The sequence below is a fragment of the Pogona vitticeps genome, chromosome 1 (assembly GCF_051106095.1).
Source record: "Pogona vitticeps strain Pit_001003342236 chromosome 1, PviZW2.1, whole genome shotgun sequence".
In the NCBI taxonomy this organism is placed as follows: domain Eukaryota; kingdom Metazoa; phylum Chordata; class Lepidosauria; order Squamata; family Agamidae; genus Pogona; species Pogona vitticeps.
In genome coordinates, this window is record NC_135783.1 from 348,377,091 (window position 1) to 348,397,001 (window position 19,911).

At 42.2% G+C, this 19,911-nt stretch overlaps 1 protein-coding gene across 4 annotated transcripts in view; it reads right to left on the bottom strand.

Moving 5' to 3' along the window:
• Nucleotides 1-13,101: 13,101 nt before the first annotated feature.
• PPM1A (protein phosphatase, Mg2+/Mn2+ dependent 1A) overlaps nucleotides 13,102-19,911 on the bottom strand; it is a 50,483-nt gene continuing 43,673 nt past the window's right edge. For 3 of the 4 annotated variants that reach the window (XM_072986811.2, XM_078383813.1, XM_078383816.1), the window contains exon 6: nucleotides 13,102-15,862. In XM_072986811.2, coding sequence (XP_072842912.1) covers nucleotides 15,815-15,862 — 48 coding nt within the window. In that variant the 3' untranslated portion in view covers nucleotides 13,102-15,814. The remainder of the gene's footprint in view (nucleotides 15,863-19,911) is intronic. The other variant, XM_072986812.2, reaches the window with a different exon arrangement.

Here is a 19,911-nt window from a genome sequence, read left to right on the forward strand (position 1 = left end):
GGATGGGTGTGGAATGCTACAGCCATTTCACCCATGGAAACCAGCAAAGATTTGATTTTAGAAATTTCAAAGCAAATTTGGTTTTCTCCACTGTGGAATCGCATCCTTAACCGAGAAGTATTCTTCAGAGTGGCAATCTAGAAAATTTTGTAGTTGTTTAGTCGTTTCCGACTCTTTGTGACCCCATGGACCAGAGCACGCCAGGCCCTCCTATCTTCCACTGCCTCGCGGAGCTGTGTCAAAGAAAATTTACATTTGCCAAATCTACAACCAGGCCATTGTTCCTCTAGACAGCAGTAGAATGAGCACTAGCATTAGCAGAATGGAATAAATACTTCTAAATATATTACATTTATCCACATTTCCTGTTTTGTAACACTGTTTTTGAAACATTTGAATTTGCATTTGAATTTTTACCTTCCACTCAAATTTGAATGCTTTAGACATGGTAGTGTCTCGCAATTTTTTTTTTGGAAGGCATTAAATATGAAATTTCAGAAGCCACAAGCTGCCAATTTTTTTTTACTATATACTACTGAAAGGTCCCTATGCAATGCCATCAGACACTAATAAAGGAAAGGAAAAACAAACTTGGAAACAATGGACGAAATGTACAAGATTACTGCATGGCAGCAAAATATTAACAATTGTCCAGCATAAAAAAAATGGATGTGTAAAAAATGGCATTACTGTACATACACCAGATATTAACTACTGAACACTGTTTTATATCAGCTATTAAACTGTCAAACACTGTGCATCACATCTTCTGTTGATCATTCACCAACTATTCAGAAATTCAAGCAGTGTCTAGAGAACGTCAGAACTCAGAGAGAAGGAGAAAACTTTACATCCACAATGCAATGTACAGATGGAAAGAAGATTTGGGGGGGAAATGAGGACTTGGGTTGTTCAAAAGCACAGCACTGATGGAAAGGCTCCCGGGGGGGGGGGAAGAGGGGGTGGCCTTTTGTTCTTTTCCTCTCCAGCTGCCACCAGGTGCAACAATGAAAAACGGGCTCAAGCCAGGAAAGAAAGAAAGAGTTCACAACAGAGGAGAATTGGGAAGAAAGGCAAAGATTAGAAAGTCCAGTCAAAACCAAGCTCCTGGGTAGCATCTTTGTTCCTGCAGCATCAGAGGTCATCCCAGGACAATCTCAAATAATCACCTGGACTTCTTTGTCTGGTTTTTCCCATCCTCCCGCCTTCCCACTTCCCATGTTTTGAGCATTCAATTAATGCCAGCAGGTGTAACACTTCCACTTCATCTCCTATGACTTTCCCATTCAATTCTCGGCCAATTGTACAAGGCGGGTACCTATCGCTAAGGTTTCTAATTGTCTCCTAACATTGGTGTGGGGTTACCTCGACAAGGAGCCCGGAGTAATGGAAAAAGAAATGGAATGTGACCCTGCTCACAAAAAGTGTTACACACTCCTGCTTCCTTTCCTCGTTGCCCCTAAAGTGAGATGGGGAGGAACTAGATAGGCGGGATATAAATAGAATAAACAAACAAACAAACAAACAAATAAACAAACAAACAAACTGGTGTCCCATGGTCTACAAAACCTAAGAGCCTTTTCTTTCAGGCAAAAGCTGCGATGGGTGTAACTATGGAGAGATATCCTGCAGAAACACATCGCAAAGTGTCATTCTGGTGCTTTGCACAGCTCTGTTTCCTAACACACTCCACAGCCATGAATAGCTGAAATTAAGAAGCGGAATGAATGAACACGTAATCTAATGGATGTAGATGCGAAAACATTTGATGGATACTCTATGAAGTTTCAGTTTCCCGGTGCTGGAACGCAACATACTGAAATTTGTTGCATCAGTAATAGAACCTAATTCCTTTCTGGAGGCCATTCTTTCCCTCTGTATATTGTCCTTATTTCTCTCCTATCAGAAGTTGGATTTTATAAATAGAGAGCATGGACACAGTTTCTACTCCAGTTTCTACTCTGAAGATGTTGGCCACAGAGAGTGGCAAAACGTCAGGAAGAACAACCTTCAGAAGACGCCCAAAGAGCCCAAAAAACCCACAACAACCATTATAAATATAGACTTTAGACATGGCAGTTCTAAACCATGACATGGCGTCACATCTAGATCCAAGCTTCTTCAACCAAGTTAATATTTTTCCTGCATTTCTTTTCCCATAGTTCACTCCAAACAAGCCATTAACAAATTTGTAACATATCATTACGCAACCAAAGTACTGTATCTGTCTAAATTTTAGGGTCTGAATTATTTCTTGGTGTTTACTCATTTGTCTTTTCACATTTTCATTGACTCCCTTCTTGGATCCAATAAATTCTTAGCATTCTACAATAAAGCCAAATTTCAAATGCTCGTATTTTCTAGAGTGGGCTGTGTCAGAAACATACAATTCTATGCCATGCAGCCGAATCAAAATCTCAAAGCCAATTTTAAGGGGGTGGGTTTGGTTGCTTATTATATTTTTCTTCTTTAGGAAGCTACTTGGGGTTGTCTGTATTTTGATGTTTATTGCACGGCTATGCAAAGTAGAATTTGCATCTACAAAATGCTCATCAGTTATGGCAATGCATGTTTGCCTGTGGTGAGGGCACCTGGGGAGTAAAGTTGAACATCTGTGCATAATTCACACAGAGATAGATTATATTCTGTGCGGGATCCATGTCTGTCAGAATAGGAGACTGTTCAATGTCAGCTGTGGATGAGGAAAACAGGTTTGGCCCCTTATTCAACAGTATTCCTCAGTGTTAACACAGAATCAAATTATATTCATGTTTCTATCAGACAAGGCACTGCTGAATGTTAGTGAACTTGTTTGTTTGTTTGTTTGTTTGATTTGTACCCCACCCATCTGGTCTATAAGACCACTCTAGGCGGCTTCCAATATAACATAAAACAATAAAATAACACAAAATATTACATAAATCATATAATAACAAATACAATACAAAGACAGAATAAGAAATAAATAAAGGAAAAATAAAAATAAAAACCAGATATTAGCTGGAGGGAAGGCCTGAATATACAGCCATGTTTTTAATTGACTTTTAAAGGTGCCCAGTGTGGGGGCCGCGCGAATCTCCGGAGGGAGGATGTTCCAGAGGCAAGGAGCCTTTGTTGGCCTTGAAGGTCCATTACTGAGACTACACCATAATCCTATTCAGGTTCGATTTCTTGCTCATTTCAGCAAGAATCCTAGTTTTATGATGACAATGGGAAGAGTTATCGTTATACTTGTGGGGAAAGGATCAAAGCAAGACCAAGCTGCCTTCCCTCTGCTATTCAGAACTTGGATAAGCTGGTTGTTTACAGGATTCCCCAGCTATTGTGGCTTCAGTTTGGGTGCTCATTTTAACGAAGAATATAACTGGTAGTAGAGAGAGCATGAAAGCCACCAGCCATCATTCTGCAGAATTTTATTTCCTGAATAAGAAGACTGCAAGCTTATTCTCCCATGCAGTGAATGCAGAGAGACAGAAGGCGGGATGATTCAGAAGATAGTGCTCGTAGACTGTGACATGCACCTTCCACCTGCCTGTTCACAGGAGCTTCATGTGGTGCTATGACCACAAAGGTAAAGGTTTTAGGTAAAGGTTCCCCTTGACATTTCGTCCAGTCGTGTCCAACTCTAGGGCATGGTGTTCATCCCCATCTCCAAGATGAGACGTAGACCCAGTGTGTGTCTTTAGACAGTTTCTGTGGTCACGTGGCCAGCGCAACTAGACATGGAACGCCGTTACCTTCCCACCATGGTGGTATCTGTTTATCTACTCACATTTACATGCTTTCCAACTGCTAGGTTGGCAGGAGCTGGGACAAGTGACAGGAGCTCACTCCATTGCGTGGATTCGATCTTACCACGGGTGGTCTTCTGACCTTGCAGCACAGAGGCTTCTGTGGTTTAACCCGCAGCACCACCACATCCCCATATGACCACAGAACTTGCCATCACATTCCAAAAGGTCTTAAAGCTGTGTAGCTGACCTTTTGTGGGCCGCAGTAGCAAGTTCTCCATCACATTATAAGTATCCGAGTTATTCCAACAATCTAAATGTCCAAGACGTCATGTGGCTCAATTCTTCCAGAACTTGTAAAAGATATATATGGGACTGTTGTTGTTACATGCAGTCCAATCACTTCTGTCTTACTCCAACCCTAGGAAAAAGCGATCTCCAGAATGTCCTGTTTTCAACAACCCTGCTCAGCTTTTGCAAACTCAAGACTGTGGCTTCTTTTAGGGAATCAATCCATCTTGTATTTGGTCTTCCTCTTTTCCTGCCACCTTCAGTCTTTCCCAGCATTATCGTCTTTTGCAGAGAAGCACTGCCTCCTCATTATGCACCTAAAGTAAGACTTAGTTTCAACAGTTTTGCTTTCAGAGTCAGTAGAAGCTTGATTTAATCTAGGACCCATTTGTTCATCTTCCTGGCAGTCTAAGGTATACACAAACTCTCCTCCAGCACCACATTTCAAATGAATCTTTTTTTTCCTGCCAGTTCTATTTACTGTCCAGATTTCACACCCATACATGGTGATCAGAAGTACTGTAACTTATTTTAAAAAACTTATTTGGCTAATTTATTCTGTAGTCATTCTGATACAGGTATCTATTTTTGTGGGAGGGCTGTCTTGTTTGTTCCTGTGGAGCTGTGTGGGAAGGCAGTGGACTTTGCGGCTGTCTGCACATTTGCCACTTGTTCTTGGTATTTTGTTGATTGCTTTGGTTAATGGGTGTCTGTGTGATAAGCTTCCAGTACTTGCCTGGTTGGCTGCCTTTTTTTCTACTGTTCCACCGGGAACTAGAGAGTCTCTGTTGTAATGAGTGCGTGGAAGTGAACTCATATTGATTTCTTTCCCCCCCCCCTCCTATTTTTGTGGTGTATTGCTGCTTTTTGAATTGGCTGGATATTTTGCACAGGTGATTTCTTTGTCATGTACTGTTGCCTGTTTTGGAATAGAATGATTCTCTGTTGCCTTGTCTCTGCTTTTTTGGTGTAGTTTTAAAGACTCTTTTGAGCTTTTGGAGTGCCAGAAAGCACTAGTGTGTTCGTGAGCCCAACACACAATACAGGCCCTCAAGACCTCCTCTCAAAGGGATAGGAATCCTGGTCAAGGAGATAGAACTCCTATAGACTATAGCAACTCCCCCTCCCCGACCCTCCGAGTGACACTGGTGCTGGACTGAGTACCCAGGAGGACACAGCTGGGAGAGGGGGACACCACCTTCCTCTCCCACCCAGGTCTCAGTAATGCACGCCAGGTCAGCACCCTCATCCAGAATTACATCATGGATGAGGGCAGTCTTATTTTGTACTGACCTGGCGTTCATCAACAGCACCGTGTGGCTCGAGGGTTTGCTGATATGGTCGCCTGATACCATCTGGTTGGAGGTAGGACTAGAAGAGGGGATAGATGTAAGATATCTAACCTCTCTTCTCCTACGCGGGCATGTTCTACCCCCACCGCCATTCCTTCCCCTACCCAGCACCACCTCAATGGCTGCCCCCTCCAACGCCCTCTCCCCTTCCTGTTCCATCAGGTCCACTGTGGGTCTCTATGCAACTCAATGATAGTTAAAAACAAACAAAACAAACCCACACACCCTTCTAATGCCCCTTCTCCCCTCCCAGCCAGATGGCTGGTGTTGCAGAAGGGGTGGGGTAGCCCAAAGCAGCAGCAGCAGCAGCAGGGTCCCGGTCCTGAAGGGCAGGGGAGTGCAGGCCAGAAATACTCCCAGACACTGTCTCTCACCCAGTGCCTGGGGATGGCAGATGTTACCAGCGACTCCCCCGACAACAGGAACGTTGCTCTCGCCTGTATTGAGGGCCTGTATTGTGTGTTGGGCTCACGAGACAGATTAGGGATTCTGTTGGTGTACCGCCCACCCTGCTGCGTACCAACAGTCTCCCTACCTGAGCTGACGGAGGTCGTCTCGGACCTGGTGTTGAGGACTCCCAGGCTGTTGGTGCTGGGAGACTTCAACATCAATGCCGAGGCTGCCTTGACTGGGGCGGCTCAGGACTTCATGGCCGCCATGACAACCATGGGGCTGTCTCAATGTGTCATCGGCCCGACACATGAGAAGGGCCATACCTTGGACCTGGTTTTCTCAACGGGACTGGAAGGTGGTGGTTTGGATGTGGAGGAGCTGGTTGTGACCCCATTGTCATGGTCAGACCACTTCCTGGTCAAGTTCAGTCTATTAGCTTCTTCTTCCCTCTGCAAGGGTGGGGGATCGATTAAGATGATCCGCCCCCGGAGACTAATGGATCCGGATGGTTTCCTGAATGCTCTGGGGGATTATCCGTCTGATATGGTCGGCGCTCCTGTCGAAGCTCAGGTCACCCTATGGAATAGGGAGATGACCCGGGCGGTTGACACGATTGCACCTAAGCGCCCTCTCCCTGCTCGCCGAGCCCAGACAGCTCCTTGGTATACTTCTGAACTGCGGGCGATGAAGCGAGAGGGGAGACGGCTGGAGCGCAGGTGGAGGAAGTCCCGCTGGGAATCCGATCGAACACGACTTAGAGCCCATTATCGGGCCTATTTCGTGGCAATACAGCTGGCGAAACGGCAATATTTCTCCAGCCGCATTGCTTCCTCAGAATGTCGTCCAGCAGAGCTGTTTCGGGTGGTCCGGGATCTTCTTCAACCGGGAAATCCGGTGGAGGTCGCGGACTGCTCATCAGCTCGCTGTGACGAGTTTGCTATTCATTTTGAGGAAAAAATCACTCAGATTCGCAGTGGGCTGGACTCCACTGTTACTGCAAAATCGGAAGATGTGTCCAGTGTGCCGTGCTTAGGTCAAACTTTAATGGATGAGTTTCAATTGTTGAGACCCGAGGATGTGGACAAGGTGCTTGGATCTGTCCGTTCTACCACCACGCTGCTCGACCCTTGCCCATCTTGGCTAATCGGAAGTTCTGCCAGGGGGGTTCGCACCTGGGTCCAGGAGGCCGTGAACGCCTCTTTGAGAGAGGGAGTGGTCCCTACCGCCTTGAAAGAGGCGGTAATTCGACCACTCCTTAAAAAGCCTAACCTGGACCCAAGGCTGGTGATTAACTACCGACCAGTGGCGAACCTCCCTTATTTGGGCAAGGTGTTGGAGCGGGTTGTGGCCGGGCAACTCCAGGCGCTGCTGGATGAAACGGATTTTCTGGATCCATTTCAATCAGGTTTCAGGCCGGGTTTTGGTACAGAGACTGCCTTGGTCGCCCTGTACGATGACCTTTGCCGGGAGAGAGACAGGGGGAGTGTGACCCTGTTGATACTCCTGGACCTCTCAGCGGCTTTCGACACCATCGACCATGGTGTTCTTCTGGATAGGCTGGCTGGGTTAGGAGTTGGGGGCACTGTTTTACGGTGGTTCCGCTCCTTCCTAGCTGACCGTGTCCAGAGGGTGGTGCTGGGGGACAGTTGCTCTGCCCCATGGCATTTATGTCATGGGGTTCCTCAGGGCTCGATACTGTCCCCCATGCTGTTTAACATCTACATGAAACCGCTGGGAGAGGTCATCAGGAGGTTTGGGCTGAGGAGTCAGCAATATGCTGACGACACTCAGCTCTACCTCTCGTTTTCCACCAATCCAGGTGAGGCGGTTTCTGTGCTGAACTCGTGTCTGGACCTGATAATGGACTGGATGAGGGTTAATAAATTGAAACTCAATCCAGACAAGACGGAAGTGCTGTTAGTGGGTGCTTCGCCGGACAGGTTGGAGGGCTATTTCCCTGCCCTGAATGGGGTTACACTCCCCCTAAGGGACAGGGTCCGCAGCCTGGGGGTGCTCCTGGACCCCAGTCTAACTTTGGAAGCCCAGGTGGACTCGGTGGCCAGAGGCGCCTTCCTTCAGCTGCGGAAATTATACCAGCTGTGGCCCTACCTGGACGAGCGGAGTCTCATGACAGTTACACACGCACTGGTAACATCTCGTATTGATTATTGCAATGCGCTCTACGTGGGGCTGCCTTTGAAAACGGTCCGGCAACTGCAACTGGTCCAGAATCGAGCTGCGCGGCTGGTGAGTGGTGGAGCAGCTAGAGATCACATCAAGCCGATTCTGTTCAATTTACATTGGTTACCAGTTGCTGCCCGAGCCCAATTCAAAGTGCTTGTTTTGACATATAAAGCCCTAAATGGCTTGGGCCCTGGATACTTGAAGGACCGCCTCCTTCCATATGAGCCTACCCGGCAGTTAAGATCTAGCCAGGGGGCCCTTTTGAAAGAGCCATCCCTCAAAGAGGTAAGAGGGATGGCTTGTAGACAAAGGGCCTTCTCGGCAGCTGCCCCCAGACTATGGAACGCCCTCCCAACTGAAATCCGTCTGGCGCCGACATTGATGACATTTCGGCGCCAGGTCAAAACCTTCCAGTTCCAGGAGGCTTTTAATTGAAATAACAACTGTGGGTCCTGATGATGGCAATTTTAATTGTATTTTAATTGTATTTTAATTGTATTTTAGTCATTTTATTGTATTGAATTTTAATTATTGTAAGCCGCCCAGAGACCTCTGGGTAGAGTGGGCGGCATATAAATAAAATAAATAAATAAATAAATAAATAAATAAAAATAGGAAACCCAAAGGAGGCAATGCTTATGAAAAGGATTGCTACACAAAATGTGAACACAAAAGAAACCAAAAAAAGACACGTCCCAAAAGAATTTGAGACAAAGAAATATGGGGAAAAATGTGATGGCATTCTTCTTTCAGGCCTTAAGGTGATGGGAAGGAGCAATATTCCTCCGCTATGTGTTTTTATTGCAATTTCATGCATTTTATTGTATTTACTTTCAGCTTTTTATAATCCCTACATTTTATACCTGTTGTGTTTTTATTCCCGAGTTTTTACTGCAAACCACCTTGAGCGTACAATGAATGAAGAGGCAGATGGATGCCCACAGAGGCAGTGGAAAGTGACATTTTCTAACCCTCATAAATGCAGAATTTGTCTGGCTGAACTGAAAAACCTTTAAAATCCTTTTCTCTCCCTACAGTGCCCAAGTATCTTCCCAGCTGCTTAATTTCTTGTTCCTGTCTTTAGTCAGCACCAATGTAAAAAGAGTTGGCATTGAAATGGGTCCAGAGAGAATAAACTGTTCCTTTAGTATACTATGTGACAGCCCAACTCCCTTCCTGGAAAGTTATATCATAGAAGCAGGAAAGGTTGTGCCCCTTCGTTCCTTTTTCATTAAATCAAGGGGAACTGGGGGTTGTGTATGCCTTCTCCGAGATCCAATCCCTTGTCTGATATAATCCTGCCATAACTGTTCCTGCAGGAATGCTATGCAGAAATTATCTTATGAAGCTTACCAAACAAGGCTGATCAAAGCTCTTCTATCTGAAGTGAAGCATGATGAAAATCCCAATCAGGCTGGCAGCCAAGTTTTATTTCAACCCTATAGGAAGAAGCATTCTCTACTGCATTTGAGAACAGCTGGGTAGCTTAGAGGTTGTGGGAAACCTGCATAGCGTATACAGATATACACAGATATGTAGGTGATCTCATATTACGGGTAGATAACGGCATGGCTTGAAATGACTCCTGAAGGTGAAAGAAGTGCAAAAGCAGGACTGCCACTGAACATGAAGAAGACAAAGATCATGACTGCAGGAGAACCAGGCAGATTCCTTCAAAATAAATTGTGCTAGAAGAGAGCTTTAAGGGTACCATGGGTCACCAGAAAGACAAACAAGGTCTCAGATTTCTCCAGAGCAGTTTACCTAAGGGTAAAATGAGATAACTTTGTTCAAACTACTGAAATAAGACAGCTGGTTTGGGGTAGAAATATGGACTTTATCATTGGGCTGTTGTCCATACCTGAAAGGAAAAAAAAGATCCTTAACAGAAGCAATTTTTTTTAAAAAAATCTATTAAATACTTTGTTCTACAAGACCAGTGTTTTAGCAGGTATGTAGTTAGAAACCATGTGTCTAGGTGTCAAAGTTAGTCAATTCACTTCCCTCTCAGAATTCTGGACTAGAACTCCCATAAGCATCAGCTAGCATGCCCGACTGTCAAGCATTCTGGGATTTGTAGTCCTAACATCTGTCTAACCCTGGCATAATGGAGAACTGGAGACAGCAGTATACAGACCTCAGTATGAAACATATTTTAATATTGTAAGCTCTCTTGTATCCTCTTGAGGAGACAGGTGTGTATAAACATTTTGAATAAAGGGATAATAAAGAAACCTATTGGTAGGAGGAGATACTAATTAAGAAGTTCGGAAGTCTCAACCACCATCTGTCAGCAGTCAGAGAATAAAACAAGGGGGTATAATCACTTCCTGACTTGCCAATCAATCTATGCTTTCACAATTGCTGGTCAGAGCAACAGAACATGGAGCAGATGACTTGTTTGCTGAACCACTGAATATGCTTATGCCTGTGCTTTCCCCTCTATATACCTCTTCACAAGTCTTTTTAATTTCTTCTATTATTTCAAATTAAGGAAGTAGCCTACAATATCCCTAGGGTGGGAGGAAGAAGCCTTGTCCACCAGGAAGAAGCATTATAGCTGGCTCTATGGTTCCCTTAGGATACACTACAAGCAGTTTAGAGCCATTTATGCCAATGCTCCGTGGAGTTATAAAAACTACTGTCTGTGGGCAATTTTGTAAAAATGCTGATATTTACTGCTTTGCTATCACTAAAAGCTTCTGGGAAACAACTCCCTGCCTGAGTAGAGGCCGGGAGGAGAGAGAATGCTCTGCCAGGGCATTTTAAATGACAATTTCTGCAACATTACATGACAACTTCCTTCAATAGCGCCTTGCAGGGACAATTTCCCCCCTTCCCCCTTAATGTTAACTATTTCACATGATCTAAAACTCAGCTCTCTTCTGGGCAGAAGTGGAGAGGAAAATAAGTCAGAGTCCACAATATACATAGTCTTTATGAGCTTTGGGGTATAGAACACAAATAATTTCAGAATAAAAATAAATCTGGTTGCAGAAGAATACTTCTCATCCAATCAGGAACTGCCTTCTTGAGCCAATGATAGTATACAAACTTGTACTTCCAACAGCCTATCCAGTGTAACTTAGAATCCTAAGTCTAGTACAAACAACTGAAAATCAAAACAGGAAGACAGTGTAATGTAATGGAAAAACCTGTACCAGAGGATGGCCTCCCATTTGATGAACAACTCCTGGGTGGATGGGAGTTGATGTCCAGTTGCTTCTATAAGGACCCACTTTTCCCAGCACTGTATGTAATAATAAACAGGCAAAGAAATGATGCCTACAGATTTAGTACTGCTGAATTCTGACAGCATATAAATGCATTCCACTTTTGAGGACTCCAATTGCTCTCGACCAGGAGAGTGATATACTAACTATGGTGAGAAGGAAAGCTGCAGTTAGTGTAGTTACTCCAGTTTTTGAAGTAGTGAGAAAGGACAGCATCACCATCACCGAATTTCACCTAGATCAAAGACACAGTCATGTAGCTAAAAATACAGTACATTTCTCTAGTGGCCTACTGGGATAAACTTCCCTTACGATTTTAGTTATTACTTAAAAAGTGCAGTTTCACTACACTTTTCACTTTTCAGTCTAGCAAAGCAACACCAGAGACCTCAAACAAACACATGACATGCAGAAGAGTTTCTTCTCTAATACTTGAACTTTAGTTGAAACAAACTGGAATGAGGATAAAAAGGAAACCAGGTTATTGCAGCAAAGATACCATACTGCTGCATTAAAACAAAACTACAAATGAGATGAGGGGTTCATTTTTATAGCGGTTTCTAAACCATGAGGCCAAAATCCTGAATTGGTGGGCAAACGGACAATGCACAAATGAAACTGACTTTCTCATACTGAATATTTAAGTAGCTAAAACAGTGGCTAAAATCCTCTTGAGTAAAGTTAGAGTGTATAACCAGAGGGTATGGAGCCAAATGGCAATGGAACCAATGACCTCGAGAGGTGGTAAGTGCTCCAATGCTGGAGGCATTCAAGAGAAATTTAGGCAACCACCTGTTACATATCCTTTGATTTGGATTCCTGCATTGAGCACGGGGTTGGACTCAGTGACCTTACAGGCCCCTTACAACTTCATTATTCTATGATTCTAAGACAGCATCATCCAATAATGGGACTGCTTAAATTAACTGAAGGCCTCCTATACTCCCTACTTTCAGGTTCCAAGACTCCTTGGGACCCCCTCCCCTCCCTTTTGAACTGGGGAAGCTTTTGGAAGCTGCAGGGCAGCCTTTTAGAGCCAAAAATTGCCAGCAGATCACTGGTGGCAGTCCCCAATCACAGCAGCAGTGATATGTAGCAATTTTGGGTTATTAAAGACTCCCCCCCATCCCAACACTCCCAAAGACTTTCCAAGGGAAAAAGGATGCCTTGGTACCTGAAAAGGGGCTAGAATAGGAGGCTTTAGATTAAATTGAATTAAATATCCCCATTGGCAGAGGATAACACCATCTGATTTATGTGGTGTAACTTTATGCAAGAGAAATTTGGACATTGTAGCCCTCTTATGCTACAGAGAAACACATTTACACAAACATTAACCCAAGGAAAATATGTTGAGATTCCAAGAGGAACACAAACATATATTTCAGATCAATTATACTCCATGTAAAAAGGAGAGTTCTCTAAAAAGCTGTAATACAACAGGAGTTTAATATAAATCAGTGGATCACATGTTTTTAAAGAAGAGGTGTATAAGTTGGCTTTTGATTATATTGAATTCAACTATGTTGACTATTTTAAAAAAGGTAAACAAAGTGGGGATTATCATTGTATAAGACTACTTCAAAGAGTTATCTAATCCCTAAGAATTAAATCCTATACTACTTGCAAGTAGAGTAGACTTGCTGAAAATGAATGGGACATTAGTCACAAGTAACGTATGTTCCATTGATTTCAACTGGCTTTTTCCTCTGAGAATTAACACTGTATGTAATGTTAACTGTTCTCTAAACTTATTGATAAATTTATACTACAAAGATGAGAAATGTAATGCCAGCTAACAGGGTGTTTGCGTGCATGAGTGTGCGCATGCGTGCATGCACGCACACACATGCACAGAGCACAACCTGTTACACAGTAAAAAGCAGAGGTACACAATATTAACACCTTACAGATAAATTTGAGACCATCATATTCCTTTATTTTGTTAGCACACAGGCATCCACTGCTCTCCCTCCAGTCAGGGAAATAAATAGCACACAATTCTTCAAAACGTTGCTGCATTGCCCCTGAGGTCTTCCAACATTTTTAGCATTTTTATAAAGTTGCAAAAATGAAAAGTGCTTTCTTTTTTGCAGACTAATGAACAAGAATGAGCGCCCTTATTAGAGTATGTGATGCAGTGATTAAATGAAGTTAATTTTGTTTTGGTACACATAAAATAATAAAATAGCAGAGTATTAAGCAGGCATAATTGACACAGTGCTTTGACCACTTTAAAGTGCCAAACGTTACAAAGGGAACTTATTACTGCTGTACCTTTTAATCCCACTCCTTCTCACAGCAACAGCAGCAACAGCAGAAGAACTGTTTTATGGGTTTAATTTTTAAGAAAGGCTGCATCCTTTAGTAAACACGTGCTATGTCATTATGACACTTTGCATTATTATTTTAAAGATATGGCTTTCCACTTACGATTTTTGAAACATTTTAAATCTTTGTTTCTATAGTTAAATCTGATGTTTTGCAACTTTTAGAGCTAAACTTTAGTTTATACAGGACAAAAAAGGCGCAAAGTTCTTGTTCCAATTCTAATATCAGTCTAAAGTTCTCAACTAGCTGACCAAGTCATATTTTAAATTCATGTCCCTTAAGTAATGGAGAAGCTGTACATCTGACATCTTTATAGTTTGAACTCAACAACATTGTACATTTTAAGCATTTATTGGTAAGTAGGGTGAAGATTGGCTCTTTAAACCCAAACTTGCTATAAATTTATAAATACAAATAGTGCTCAGGTCTTCTTCATTCATGCTTCAATGGGGTACAATTGAATACAATGATGTTAAGGTTAAGCACCTCACACAAACAAGAGGACTAACACCATCAAGTGTTTGCTGGTATAATGCTATCCTTAACCGAGACATTATTATTAAGTTACTTTTTCACTGTTCTACACTCCCTAACTCTGCAATAGTTTTAAGGCTATATATACACACAAATGTATATTTCAAAGTTAGGGGAAAAGACAGATATAGAAAAATGCATTGTACATTGCATCCTATAAAAAGGTATATTTTACACCTTAAAAAATTCTAGCTACATTGCTACAACCTATTTATATATTTTGCTGATTTTCCTTTGGAGGGGCATCTGCTGACTGAGAGATTAAAGAAAGGTACATATCAATCATACGACATCCTTAACTAAAAAAAAGACAAAATACAAGGTGCATGAAACAGTAGTTCCGCAAACACGTGACTGATTTTTAAAGTTATTTTTGTACTGTCAGTGGAGAAAAGTCAAGTCAAATTAGTTGTATCACTTTCATTTTTTTAAAAAAATTAGCAATTTAATCTCAACAGCTAAATATTCTGAACATGCTGCATCTCAAATCACACATACTGATAAATCACTAGTTTTTTGTTCTAAGTCAAGGGGGATCATAAAAAACATACCATAAAAGGTAAGATTGTCAGGCTCTGACAAATGAGTTTATTAGCAAGAGGCAAGTATAAGCTGTAAGCTCATGTGGTTCTCTCAAAGCAAAACACTTGAAAGGAACCTATGTAAAATTATTCCATTTCTCAAACCATATTACACCAACTGAAAAAGTCCGCCTGTGCCTTGGGCAACAGTGAATAGTTTCCCCCATTTCATAAATGGGCAACTAGTTGATAAAAATATGCAACCACATGACATCTCATTTACAAACATTTCAAAAGACAGGGGAAAGGAGTTACACATACATAGTTACATGTCTTGTCTGTTAAATCAAGCTTTACTGATAAAATGGAATTCAAACTATTTTACTTGGAACAGCAGCCAACCCAGCCAATCAGGATAATAAAAACAGAGTAGGCTCCTACTAAATATTGAAAGATATAGCCTTACATAAACTAATAATTAATTGAAGGTAAAGATTTCCTCTAAAAGGTGCACACAATCAAGGCATTTTAACTCCCATGATTTATATTTATGGCCATTTTCAAAGTTGGCGATTCTGTTCCCTTCTTTTGTAGAATCTCTCACATAACTCATCGGTGTTTCAGACCCCACAGGAATTCCAAAACAAGAAACAATTAAAAAGAGTAATGGAGAATGAACTGTATTCCAGTTATTTTCCATACTAGAGTTGCTATGATCGGCCTTTACATAAAACATCTTTCACATAATTTCTATGCACCTCCTGAGCTTTAGCTGGCTAGGTTGCTGCTCCCAGCAATCCAGAACCACAAATACAAATAAAAAAGGGCTAAACACTTGTTGCCTTAAACAAGCCAAGCCTTTCATCTAACCTTAAGTGATGTAAAGCAGGTCAATATTAAATAAGCATTTTGTACAACCACAATTGCACTTTACAAAACAAAATCATACAACATAAAATCGCCTGGAGTTCAATTTACAACATTATGGTTTCAATATCATTTCTACAGATTCCCCCCCCCCCCCCAAAAAAGGATCAGTTTCTTGGTTAGGTGCTGGGCTGCTGTAATCTTGTGTAGTCACTTTTGCCAACACATCTTTTCAAGTAAGGTGGAAGATGGATGTGAAGAAGGATCACTGTGGGTTGGGTACACTTTCCATGGATGCAAGCTCCACAGCTTAGATGGCAGTTTCACCACATATCATCCGTTGAGGCAGAGTCCTTAAAGAAAAGAGAATGAACCCTTTAAAGTCTGGAGCGCCCAAAATTACAGCAGTTTCTGGATAATCCAGACTGAAAAGGGTAATTATGTCGATAATTTTAGGATTCTGATTTTATTTTCTTCATGAAGAGTTTTATACAGAGAGCAATAATTACAGGCATTTAGCAGACCTCACCTTTAAATGATTAACTTGAAAGCAAACTATTTTCAGATGTCAGAGTTAACTGTGGCTAATGATTTAACCTAAAAGTTATTCATACATGCACATAGCTGGCCTTGGAGCCCAAAACTCAGGCTCACTATAAATCAGTGAAATCAATACTACATATTTTAAAATTAGGGTTGAATTTAAATAAAACACTAACTGGCATTCAGCTCTTTCCTTTGTAGTTTCATTGCACGTTAGGCTTTTATAGAGGGTACCTCCTGAAAAAACTACATCTGCCAGAAGGCACAATAGCATTTTCCTTTTTTTGCAAACCTGCAAACCTGATTTCTTCTAACAATGGCTTGCATCCAGTTTTTGTCTTCTGCTGTTTGCAGCATCTTCTGATTCTGCAGAACATTTGGAAACTCAATTTTCACACATTCCCTTCTGCCTTCCCTTGCCAGAACATCTATCTACTCTGGAGGATTATAGAGCCTTCAGGACAGCATAGGAGGTGCAACTGACTGCTGCAAGGGGAAGAGGGAATCTGTAAAACCATTCAACTTCAAACTATGAGCTCATCCACACATTCATTTTGTTCCCAGACATTCTAGGGTTGTTCTAGGACGGTCATTCTGGTATTTTTTGTTGTTGTTGATGCAGATGTGAATAGATTCCATCCACTCATACAGAGGGTATTTGTTGCTAGATGTACTGGGATGCACTAAGTAATCCCCATTCTAAAATTTATCTTGTATAGAAAGAAAGAGTTACTATCTTAAGAAAATGAAATTAAAAAATAAACCCACCCCCAAACAGGGTTGAGTGTTGCTGATTTTCTGCAACATATTTCAAAATTTATTTTCAATCAGCACCTACATGTTGAATTAATGCTGAACAAGAAAAAAGATACAAAAAGCAGGAAAAAAGAAAGGGAAAAAGGAAAGGGGGAAAAAAAACCAAAGGCAGGAATATCTGATATCCCAAGAAAACAAAGAAAACATACAGGAGTGATACTAAGGTGGGGAAGAGTAGAGATTGTTCTTTTTAAGGAAACGTCATATAATGACACAGCCACGAACTGTGTGGACCAGCAAGAAACAACTAGGGTCCACACAAGCAAACCGACTTTGTTTGTGTGGACCCTAGTTGCTCCTTGTTGGTCCACACACTTGGTGTAAAAAAAAACAACAACCCAGAAAGCAAGGTTTTTGTGTACTGCTTTGACTCCACTAACACCACTTGTAGTCCTGCATCCTGTGGACACTAGGAAAAGTATCAGTATCCTGGTTGCAAAGGAAATCGAACAAATGCTCCATGTGGACAAGCTCTGTGGCCAAGATGGGTTGCTTGAACAATGTATGGTTAGTTTAATATTCAAGCTCAAAATACTTGGTGGTTTGTTTTTTTTAAGCAACAGCTTCCAATCCTATAACTGTGACACATCAAGGAGAAGAAAAGGAGTGCAGAAACCCACTGCATCTGTCTTTGTAATAATAAATGACGGCTCAGTATTATGCAAAAATTTCATCTCCAAAACTGCTATCATCTGCTTGCACCAGAAAAAAATTTAAGTATCCTGTTAGTTACATCAGTGGACATAGCAACAACGACAGAACTTTTGGAGGCAAATTTTCTCAAGTTAAGAAATCACTGCAAACTTCATTTTTTGTGTACTGAGTTGTATGACTTTTTGCACAAAAGATAATGGCTATGGTGATTTCTTAACTTGAGCCAATTTACCTTTAAAAGTTATAGCCTTTGTGTTATGTCTATGTAAAATTCCCAACAGGATTTTGTCCTGAACCCTTAACAGCAACTATGGACAAAATTACCTTCAAGCAATCCATATCTTACCACTTAAACAATAAATAACAGGCAGTAAATTCCACCACTGGCCTAAACTCCCACTTCCCGCTCTACTCACCATAGATCCACCAAATTTTCTCCAGAGGTTTGGGAAAGATTTGGCAGCAAATCTAGGTGACTGTAAGAGGAGGACGGGATGAGAATCTCCTGCTGTGTGAAGGAATGTTGGCTCAGGTAAGAACAGGTTACTTACCTGCAACTGTTTTTTTGTTTTGTTTTGTTTTTTGAGCTATGTGAATTCACTCATGTGGGTGTTTCTGCACCTGGAAGAAACCTCCCCAGAACATTCTATAGCTCCAAGGAAAAAGACGGTTATGGAAGCCCCTCCTTCACTGTGCATATCTATGTGCTCAATAGCTATCCCTCAGTTCCCTATGTCCACCACTGTCCATGGATGGGAGGGGAGGATGGGAGAGTTGTGGGAATTCACAGTGTACACTCAAAGAAGCAGTCATATGTAACTAACCTGTTCTTTGTTGTGGTCTCTGTGAATCACCCATGTAGATGACTGGAAAGCTCACTTATCAGCTAGTAGGATGCCATGCCAACATAGATTAAATGACTGCTCTCACAAACGCAGCATCAAGTGTAGCCTTGATGTCCAATATATAGTGTCTAAGGAAATTCCACAGCCTTGAGAAAGGCTGTGGAAACTGCAACAGCCCTGCTAGACTTTTCTTTCAAAGAGTCAGGTTCTGACCTCTTTGCTAGTTCATAAGGCAACTTGATTTCGTTTACAAGCCCCTTTAATAGTCACAGGGGTGGGATGGGGGGAATATGTTCGCCCATCTTTAAAACCCTGATGGTTAACTATTTGTCTGCTCCTGAGTAAGCCTACTACATTCTCCAGATGAGCTGAACTTTGGGAAGAGTCCTGAAGTCACAGAGTTTCTTCCTCCAAAGCAGACAAATCCAAGGCACGTGAATTCATCTTGTTCTTTCTCCGCAGATTTTGGAGGAGATCTAGCTGTCAGAGGCTCATCTAAATACTCTGGATGCCAGTGATTTGTCCTTTGATAGGCTGGGCTTGGGCTTCAATTTCTTAGCCAAGGAATACTCAGATTCGGTAAGGTCTCTTACATTTCTTCAAAATGGAAGAAGCAGAAGACTTTGTGTCAAAGAGGCTTTGAAAGTGGTCAGTTGCATGGACTGTGCTCTCAGATTCGATGGCACACCTTTGGTTTTGTTTGTTTATCTGTTGTAAACCACTCAGAGTGGCCCTGGAAGCCAGATGGGCGGTATATAAATCAAATAAATAATAATAATGACACCTCCCAAAAAATGGAAGATAACCTGGGAATGTCTGACAGTCTTAGGTTTGGTGTCCCTCATCAAGGCAATATAAACACTTGGAATGTCTGTCAGTGAGGGGGATTTTGTTGGCACATGGAACGCACTTCTTGAAAGTGCCCACTGGGGCCATAAAAGGATGGAAAGGCCCCAGAGAATGAAGATGAATGACAACAAAAAATTTAAGGACCTACTCACAAAAAGGTTGAATATAACAAAGGAAGGAGGAAGGCAACAGTGACTATGAACAAAGGTAAGTTTTTATGGACTGCCCTAGAGATGTGTTCCAAGAAGTTCTCTCAGCAGAAACTAAAAGAAACTGAGAGATAACTATTAGGTGCAGGGTCATGTGCAGTAGATGGGCTGCCCTCTAATGGTCTTCTTCCTCTGAGATCTAGAATGTTTCAATGAGGTCTCGTGCAAGTGTAAAAAAGGTAAAGGTTCCCCTTGACATTTATTCCAGTCATGTCCGACTCTAGAGGGCGGTGCTCATCCCCGTTTCCAAGCCGCAGAGCCAGCGTTTGTCTGAAGGAAATCTTCTGTGGTCACATGGCCAGTGCGACTTAGACACGGAACACCATTACCTTCCCACTGTGGTGGTACCTATTTATCTACTCACATTTTGCATGCTTTTGAACCGCTAGGTTGACGGGAGTTGGGACAAGCGACGGGGGCTCACTCCGTCACGTGGATTCGATCTTACGACTGCAGGTCTTCTGACCTTGCAGCACAGAGGCTTCTGCAGTTTAACCCGCAGCGCCACCACGTCCCTACTATGCAAGTGTAGAAACACCCAAATACATGATTCACAGA